General features: G+C 37.4%; 1 protein-coding gene across 1 annotated transcript in view; it reads left to right on the forward strand.

The window, feature by feature from the left end:
• Positions 1 to 4,280: 4,280 nt before the first annotated feature.
• Positions 4,281 to 10,725, forward strand: part of LOC144449894 (uncharacterized) — an 8,389-nt gene continuing 1,944 nt past the window's right edge. The window contains exon 1 of the mRNA XM_078140440.1: positions 4,281 to 4,822. Within this exon, the coding sequence (XP_077996566.1) occupies positions 4,417 to 4,822 (406 nt within the window). The 5' untranslated portion in view covers positions 4,281 to 4,416. The remainder of the gene's footprint in view (positions 4,823 to 10,725) is intronic.

The following is a 10,725-nucleotide window of genomic DNA, read 5'->3' on the forward strand; positions in this document are numbered from 1 at the left end:
TTTCGTTAGATGCAGATATATGAAGTGGGGTTTCCCTAACAAAGACAAAGTTGCCAGAACAAGACACTCACAATGTGTGTGTGTGTGTGTGTGTGTGTGTGTGTGTACATATATACACATATATATATACATCTATACATTTCACAAGTCATAAAATTAAATACTATTCCTTTACCTTGCGACCACATTTACTTTGATAAATATTTAAAAGTTAATTTGGCGGTAAATTGTCTCGTATAAATTACCAGACACACTAACTGATGACGTAAATGTGTAGATAAATGGAGGATAATGAGCGGGAATTTATCCAGACAGACAGGCAGAAGACTAGATCGAACCTTGTTTTTGACCGACAGTGTGATTAACGTAAAACGGTGATTAACGTAAAACGGTGACAAGTTATGATGGCGTAATAAGGTAACGTTCACTTTCTTTGAGACAATGTTTGTATAGTGTTTGTTCGTTTATGTGTTTGTTTTGTGTCTGATCGCGTTTGTGTTTGATTAGTACAATATTAATCAATTATTGTAAACAATATTGATACATTGTTTGTAACCACAGATAATAAATTCATATTTACCCTGACCACTGTGGGAGGCTTATTATATAGGTAGCTCCAGAATAGGTATTATGATAACCACAGATAATCCCATAGTCCTTTGCGTCTGAGCATGCTCAGTCTGGACTGCAAGTTCCTGATTGATTAAGGAATAGGTAAACTGATGGCGTTGGCAAGGTTACGGAATAAGCTCAATTTAGCGGATGGGTGAGGTCGGGATGGGTGAGTTATTCAATTTGTATGTGAGTTGGTTTGAATGTTACTTTTGATAGTTTATCATGTCGTTAGTTGGTTAGTTAGTTACATGTATTTAGTTAGCTAGGTAGTTTGTTTTGTTTGTATATTAGTGACATACATGGGTGTACTGGTTGGTTGGTTGGTTGGTTGGTTGGTTGGTTGGTTGGTTGGTGAATGAGATACATAATTTCGTAATTTCCGTAATTCCTCAATCGAGAAAGGTAAATAATTGAAATAAAAAACGACTAACATTGAAAACGGAATTGTGAGAAATCGGTTTGCCTATTAAAGCTTCCTACAATGAGATAGAGAAAGAGACAGACAGACAGATACATACAGATAGACACATACATACATACATACATACATACATACATACATACATACATACATACATACATACATAGTCAGGCACACACAGAGACGCACAAGACAGACAGACAGACAGATAGATAGATAGACAGACAGATAGACAGACAGACAGACAGACAGACAGACAGACAGATAGATAGGGAGAGAAATATAGACAGAGAAGACATACAGACAGAGACAATGGCAGACAGACACATGGAGAGAGCGAGTGTGAGTGAGAGATAGTGAGAGAGAGAGAGAGAGAGAGAGAGAGAGAGAGAGAGAGAGAGAGAGAGAGAGAGAGAGAGAGAGAGAGAGAGAGAGAGAGAGAGAGAGAGAGAGAGAGATGGTAGGATTTGATCAATATAAAAGATAGCTCATAAAATGTAGAAATTCTCGTCTAAAATTAGTAGCAATACACTCTGGCCTAGAACACGGACAGATAGTTATAGGTTATATCGTCCGTGAGTTAATCCAACGACGTGTCACAGTTTGTGGTTCCATTGGGAACGACAAACAGTTCGTTCTATAATTACACACCGATAGAAATGCACTACTTGTACAGTTCAAGCCACGACTTGCAACGTTTTGGGGCGAATTGAGTGTTTCTGATAATTTTATTGGGTGTATAAAACTGAAGGGTCTGATCCTAACTTTTCAATTTGACAATTATTTTAAAAGAAGGCCGCGTTGAAATGAATCACCATTTCCGGGATTCAACACACACTCTTCAGAGCAGGTGACGACAAAATTGTAATATCTACCGACATTTTGAAGGTTTTCCTTACGAAATATTCATTTTGATTTTTTTCACGTCATTTTCGATACATTCGCTCCAAAATTCGATGAAAATATTGAAATATTTCTGAAATTTAAGAAAATTTGTTCTGTTTGACATGTCGTTTGCAATCTAGGATCAGTGTTTTGCCAGTTTGCAGGTTCCACAGTGTTGATTTCATTGTTAAACGCTTCATGTCACATCCACATCATACACTAGGTGTTTTTTGTCGATGCTTTTGGTCGTCTGCCTAGAGTTCACTCACGGGCAGAAAATTTGAATCGTGCCTGGGACAACAAGGTTTGAACAGCTGTGAAAGTACATACATAAAATCTTCAACGAAATCATAAACATTGGTCGCCAAAGGTTGTCGTTGTCGAAGCCATACAAGCTTGACGTCAAAGCCTTTCTCCTGTACGTGTATGCATTCTAAACGTTGTCTGATTATCGCAGATCTTCACAAAAGCTTGAACTTTCGTCGCCGCATATTAAACATTTAGTAAAACCATAAAATGTGTCACCGAGAAAAACAGACAGCCGTATAAAGTCGTCCCCTTTAAAAAAAAAGACATCGATTTTAGATTCGGACGACCTCGCGAGATTGGAGCATGACACTCTCACTTACTGCGGTTTCTGTTCGATCCCTTTTCCTAATTTAAAAGGACTGTAACTTTTCAAATAATTTGACCGCAGCCACGTTAGAAGGTGCCACCACAGCGCCTTGTTAGAATAGCTACTGCAAAGTGACATATTTGTGACTAAATTTAGATAAAAATCAACATCAACGGTTATATACATTTTAGTGGACCCTTAGTTCATTTTATTGTCACACTATATTCAAGACGACTTCGACAAACCGTTCGTGTGCTTGTAAACGCAAACACACAAATAAACCATGCCAAAATGTACCAGCAGTATTTATACGACTGTGATGGTAAAGTGTGCTCTATTTTGACGATGTCCTCAGTGAATTCATGGTGTATCACTTTGCACGCTAAACAAAAAAAATGTTAATTTTTGCAACAAGTTACAAAAAAATCCAGAAAACATCAACATCATTACTCTATTTACAGGATATACTGTATGAATATATATATATGCATTTTCACTATCGTCTAAAACTGTGATATACTCAAACTTGAAAGAAAGTAAATACATTCAATAGACAAAAACAGCGGGAAAATTGTTGTCGCAAGAACTGCACGGCAAGTGGTGCAAATGTGCGTTTATTTCGGGAAGTGAGACTCGTAACTAAACATGGTGACATGCTCATCACTTTGTTCGTTAGATACACTATTTTCGGTAAACTTCTAAAAAAAATGTAGACTTATATACTCATTTTGGTGAATTTTGATTAGAGTGGACTAGGTATAACGGACTACATTCATTCAATATAATCTATAAGGTGCACATAAACCTAGTACAATTTGAGTTGTAGTCTGCAATAATCAGGAAAATTAAAGAAACGCTACCGGTTTACGTTCATATGGCAAGTATCTACAAATGGCGTGCTATCAATGATCAAGATTAACCTGCCGTTTCAAGTTCTATTATGAATTTTTTGTCGAATATTTTTGTGTCCTTTTTTGAAAACGTATAAGAAATCAAGATAATTTACAAACATTCGAATCTAAAAACAAAAGAACCAGAAAAGAAAAAAAGGGAAAGAAAATTTATTTTCAAAAGACTTGCCGACGAATTCTTGTTTTAATGTCAAATGTGAAAGCGGTGGCAAGCAAGCAGACGATATTTTAATAGTGTGATATCCCGCTCTCTGGTAGTAAAACGTAACAGAGCCTCGCATGATATAGTAACCCTGTGTGCTGATCTTACTCCAAAAGAGCCGCTCGAAGGACATAAAATTTGTTTCTGTAGTGAAAACTTGCCGCCAGATTCTTGAAAGCAGGTATATGTATCGAAGGCGGTGTCTCTTGTATATGTCGTCTGGAAAACATCTTTACGATGACAAAATAATTCGAAGTTGTTAGCTTAGGGGCATACACCTTATTGCAATAACTGAAAAACAAGCATGTTTGTTTAATTATCATTATATTAAAGTATTTCGAATGATCTACGTCGACATAGTCATTTGTGAAGTACATATCTGAACATTTGCTTCCCTCATTAGCATAATAGTAAAAATATGATTCATTGGCTAGTTGCTGTCATTCTCGACCAATTAGCGCGTCTGTATTGAAATAACACTGTGTCAATCCGAAACGTGCTCCCTCCCTGTGAAACTTCCCGTCCAGTCCGGATACGACAGACTAAGGTCACTCCGATGGGCGTACGACGTACGTCACACAACTGCCATAAATCTACTCAAGTGGTTGCTATGCATGTTCCAGGGCCTCCGCCATCGGGTTGGTTATTACCGCGTGGCTTTAAACAGTGACACAGCACACAGTGTTGTTATTTCCCAGCGTACACATCATTCCAGATATACCGAGACATTTCACACATCGTTGTCGGAGGAGGCATTCTATAGAAAATGTTCGCGACTGAGAACACCCCGTTTCTGGCGGCCAACAAAATACAAGGCTCGAATGATTGGTGTAGCGGTGTTAAGAGTATGGACCGATTGAATGTGTTATTTCGAGAGAAGCAAAATACAGCCGATGCTGCGAGCAGTTACTCCAGTATGACGGGTGAACAGAACATGTATCCGTGCCGTTATCCAAATTACTACAATAACATGGACACGGCAAATGGCAGTTATAATGACTCAATTCCATCATGGAACTCTCTAGACTTGAATCAAACACGGCAGTGTTTAAACTCTTATCCAACATCAAACATGTTCAACCACGGCGGAGCACTGTCTGCCCAACATCACCCTTATTCCAGTACCAACTACGGCCTCCATCCAAGTCCAGCTTACACCGGTAACGTTCCTGGTAAGTTATTTCACCTACCCCTCTTTTCGACTGAACATTTTAAGTTATAGATATTTTTCATTTCCTGAACACTGCATTTATGATATTACTTAACTGGTCAATATCCAATAAATTATGTTTCTTTCCTAAATTAGTTTAATATTACTTAAAGTTAAACTTTCTCACTATCTTCTGCGTTGTACGTTCAACTCGATTTCACAAACTGTCCCACCACGTTTTGCGAGAGAAAAGGTATAATTTTTCTCTAAATATTTAACGATTTCAAAAAATAATTTGGATTAGTGTCATACGGTGGAGTGTTGCCAATGAACTCAAACCAAAACTCAGGAACTTTGTTCAGGAAAGTCGTTGATGTCACGCACGAAATTTGCTGCAGACACTCCGTAAAGTTGTGGGACAGCAAGGCAAACCCGGCGTTAATAGATCTGCAGCCAACAACACAGATGTGAGGCGTAGGCATCAAACAGTGCCTCGCTTACAGCACAAAAAATAGGGTGTATTATGGCCTATGATTTCAAGTCATTGCAACCCTCTTTACTCAAAAGTCAACAGAAAAAACAACTTAGTTCCAAAGAAAGGGAATTAATCTTTGTTTGCTTTTTACACAACAAACACATTCACTTCATGATATCATTCGTCGAAATCAGCTTGTGGTAGGCCTACACTTCTTTCGGTGCAGTGACACTAATTCTAAATGTAATTAATTTATTTCAAATGTTGCGATCTTACAATTTGTTAGCACCAGGAGGTACAATGCAACGCCGATTCGATTTACCCCCGTGTACTACAACTTACAAGGCATGTGTGAAAACAAGGGAAGAACGATCGTCTGCAGCTCCTGATGTATATGATCGATTCGAAACCACAGTTTTGATATTATGTCGTCCACAACGACTATTTCTTTGAATCCAACCAAAATCATTTTTCAAATCGACAAAAATTTACGGAAAAACATGATTTTTTGTTGAAATAATTGTTGTAGTGCATAGCGTTTTAACGCGCGTTGACCCCACAGCAACCTAACCTCCACCCCTTGTGTAATTCATCATCCACGATGACTCAGTACCTCTTCACATGGTAAACACATTAGGTTATTCCATAGGACTAAAGTCGAGCATTTGTAAGGAAATCCTCACGTTCAGAATGCACCGATGATGCCGATGTACTTTAAATGAATACTTCACAGCCTGTCAGTGCAGCTGATTACAAAACAACTATGAATAGTTACCTAGCAGTTCCCGCCGAAATTATTTTGCCAACATCTTGCTTTCTTTTAAACCTATCTGCGCATTGCAGCTCGATTTTAGACAGATATAGAAGAAATAAACTTTATTAATCGGTAATAAACATTTTTATTTAGATATTTTTTAGTATTTCAAAGTTGTGATAACGTTTTAGTCGACATTATTTGTTCATACTATGAGTCCAAGTTGAAAAACAACATTTGTTTCAGTTTGCGAATGTCGTCTGCTCGATCGACCTATTTATCAATAGTTTGGCGATCAGTCTGTCAATGGCTGTGTCTCAGTGTGTGGTGGTACAAGTCGAATATATCTGTCATTGCCTTTACATCTCTGGTTTTGTTTAGGTCCCCATTAAGGCCTAGCATTACACATCGCGGGTCATTTGATCAACTTTACCACAGGGAATGATTTGAACAGAACATATGCCCTCTCCAAAGACATCACGGGTCACTCTGATCAAGCTATCATCAATTAACTCAATGTGACAAACTCTTTAGGGTGGGTCATCGAGAAGAAACAACACTTGAATAGTTTTTAAATTCTCCTCCCATGGCCATTGTAAATGTATCAAGTGATAGCTATTTGGTCTACATTTTTTTGTAAACGACGCAGCATTCATCACCAACAGATGTCACTTTTCTGGACATGGCTATAGATTAGACAACACCAGTTTTGTTGATAAAATAGTCCCGTCTGTGACGCGTCGAGGAAGTCCTATTAACCCCCAATATGCTTATAACACGTTGTTACACGCTTTTAAGGCAAATGATATACCTATTCGTCAGAGTTGTTCGTTTTGATTTTGGGGAGGGATAGGGAGGGTAATACCTCTGATGGGTCGATTGAATTTTTCACATGACTTCAAAATGAATAGCAATTGATAAATCATTTGTTTTCTACGAAACCTTATTTAAGCGGTATCATTCTCACGAGCAGACGACAAGGAAATATTTTGTTATATGATTGTGACATTGACTTGTCTCGATTATCCCTCGTTAATCTTAACTTCCAATTTGTCTAGCTTATACCTTCCGACGTTAAAATGCGGGGGAGGGGTGGTAAGAAGTGTGGGGGAGGGAGGAAATGCAATGTCAAGACCATGGCATGTTTACATATGTGGTACTTTGGGAGGTTCGCACGTTATTGTTTGAGTCATTGCTCGGTTTTGCTCTATTTACTACGATGACACACAATTGTGGAGTGAACGAACACATCCATCATTATAACGTCGGTCCCACAACACACGTACGTTTGTATTTGTCATCGTTTTGTGTTCACATTTTAAAACTATCGACGTGCAAAGCCATCCTCTCTGTACCCAATCTCCAACTACATAAAACACCAGTGTCAGCATGTAGATTTCACTGCAGGAAGGCTCATATCTTCTCAACGCGCGCGAATTTTCGACACTCCTGATGTCGTCAAAACTCCTAATGTCGTCAAAATTCTCACGCATACATTAAAATGGAAAACACGTATCGAAGATCATATTTTTCTCATCCGGAGAATTAAAATATTACAATATTCTTTTCATTTTTGATTAAGTTTATCATGTCACATGTCACACTTTGAATTTTGACGACAGTGGGAAATTTCGACAATCATTTTGATACAGTTTTTGCTGTGTTGACATTTTGAAGTTAGTTTCAATCTTCCACTGTATGCATGAAATTCTAAAAAAAGTGAACTACAGGTTTTAGATTAAGAAACAAAATGCAAAATCTACCTCAGTAGTTCATAAAATTACTAGTAATGCATTCATGATTGGATATATTTGTATAATTCCTGGATACACTTGATAAGATTATGACACTTTCGAAAAGGTTTAGTTTGTATTTGCAGAGTTTCAGTTTTGGTAATAAAAGTATAATTGCCGAGTTCTAAAATTAACTTCATAATGTGCCTAGTGACGAGAGAGAGAGAGAGAGAGAGAGAGAGAGAGAGAGAGAGAGAGAGAGAGAGAGAGAGAGAGAGAGAGAGAGAGAGAGAGAGAGAGAGAGAGAGAGACAGACAGACAGACAGACAGACAGACAGACAGACGGACAGACAGAGACAGACGGAGAGACAGAGACATACATACAGACAGACAGACAGACAGACAGACAGACAGACAGACATACACACATACACACATACATACATACATACATACATACATACATACATAGAGACAAACAGACATACTTACAATTATGTGTAACATTATTTGTAACGATAAAAATCAACATATTGATAAAATTATCCATTACTATGACAAATTCTTTGCATTAGATGTAAACGCCCCTTAATCTCAAAATATTCATCGCCAGGAATAGTTTGCAAGAAATAATGTTTACAAAGATACAAAGGTATTTCATGTCGGCAGTTCCATAAACAATGTATAGTATAGTATAGATATAAACGTTCCCGGGCCTACACCTATCCTCTGGTCGACAACTCCTCATTACTGTGCACGCGTCGATCATAAATTTACCGATCGCCGAGATCAGTCCGTGGGATATCATAAGAAGCTAGTCGGCAAGATCAAAGACACAGGAAACTCGTAAAACAATCTCAATGTATCGACACAAATGATGACAAAAGCCACATCAAGATATTGCGTCTATCTTAGTGATCGGCCCAAGAGGCCATTGACACCAAATTTTACACGTACACGTCGCATGAAGGACTCTAGAAAAAATTATTTAAAATATGTAGACAGAGCAAAACTCTGAGAAATTTTGAAACGAACTTGTACCTGTATACATGCAGATGACATCTAGACCAAAATTACGGCATTTTCCAACAAATATTATCATTTTGTGTGAAAATGTGATACTTTGTAATGAACGATTTGACACTACACAACGTTGTGTACACAGAGTACTTGAACCGATCATGTTCCGATAAGCTACTTGAAATTCTTCCTCAACACCCTTTTGCTCAAACGCCCAGACAATTGTTTATTTTATTCCCATAACCTTCACCTCGACAATACAACCTGTGGTCGGTAAAACATATAAACAAGAATATAAAAGGTTCAAGAATTTGTAGACAGAAAAACGAGAGAATATTACTTACATTGTACACACCTCTACAATGACATGTGGACGCAAAGGTCCATATCGTTAAACGAATTTAGAGGGCGTCTTAAGTCATATCTCATCAAAATTAGTTTATTATCTCTAAATAGGGACTAAAACATAGAGACGGCGACAAATTGAAAAGATACGCCATTACTGCTAATCAACCCGTATATACATGACAAGGGAATAATCAATAAATTAGTGATATCCATTTTGAAAAATTTCGATTATATTCTAAGTTAGAGGGTCCGACTGCAGTAAGCTGCCAAAACCTGATCGAACCACGAATTTCTGAAATTGGGTTTGGGTTAGAAACTAGTCTGGTCATCCAGACTGTACAAGCTACGACTATGTACATGTCCACAGTAATATTCATTTAATTTGTTGTCACGGCAACGGTACACTAGTAGTCTTTCAACAAGGCTTGTTTTATGAGGTATTAAAAATTGTCTTTAAATTGCCCCGTGACTGAAAGCCGACAACAAAGGAAGGTCGATTTATCTCTGTCTTCTGCGTCATGGTAGTTCGATTTGTAACGGTATTGCACTGCCTATTGTATACTAACATCTTGTTACATGCATTGTTTCGAAATTCTTGTAGGGGGAAAATGCAGGTAGATATTACAAAATGTTATTTTTGTAAATTCTTCAAAGCGGATTCGGTCGTTTATCACCGTACTTTTACCAAGCTACATCAACTCCTCCGAGTGTGTACATTTGTTTGTTCGTACACGTTTTACGAGCAATAAACCGCTTTCAATGTTTTTTGTCGGCAAGCAACACAAAGGGCCGCTTGCACGTCAATCTATTCGACTTGAGGTCACTGTCCTCAGATGAGCTACTCAAAAATGATCACAGTCACCTTGTGTGTGTGTGCGCCCACTAACGTTATACACCTGACGCATATACCCAATATCAAGGTTTCTAATGAAACATCAAGCCATTCAACCTCGTGTCCTCGAAAATGACATCGTTGAAGTCGAAATCCTCAATAAAGAAATACTGTTTATATTATATATTTTTATTCACGTTATTTGTTATTTTTGTTTCATTTTCAATACATCCGTTCGATTTTACCTAACCTCCTGTACACCTTCATCTTACGCAATATGATTTTTGTAATTCTATATTGCAAATTTACGTCGCTCATATATCCTAATATTTCACATCTTTTTGTTTTTCCGTTGTAATATTTGTAAAAGATAGTTTCAAATTAAACACATAAAATAACAGTTTTGGTTGAATTATACAAATATTCATAATCGATGACCTTGTGATCTCAACATTTTTCTAAAATTGTGTACATAAATCTTCCCGCCCTAACTATTTCACATTTTTTCAATCTTCATTTTTTTTGGTGTACCCTATTTATTTTAGGCCAAAAATATAGTAAACACACTGTATCATATAATCTCGTCTCAGCGCGATAAAATGTTTGCAATTTTTGAAATAAACATCAATATGGTAATTAACAAATTTGGCGACGAGAGTCTAAAAGGAAGAAAACATCTTCACATTCTTTAAGCTTGGAATATCGAAAGCAGGAAGTAGCAATAACTCATTTTGAAGGACAAAATATGTTAGCCTCGTTCTGG

This window comes from Glandiceps talaboti, chromosome 19 (assembly GCF_964340395.1).
Source record: "Glandiceps talaboti chromosome 19, keGlaTala1.1, whole genome shotgun sequence".
NCBI lineage: Eukaryota > Metazoa > Hemichordata > Enteropneusta > Spengelidae > Glandiceps > Glandiceps talaboti.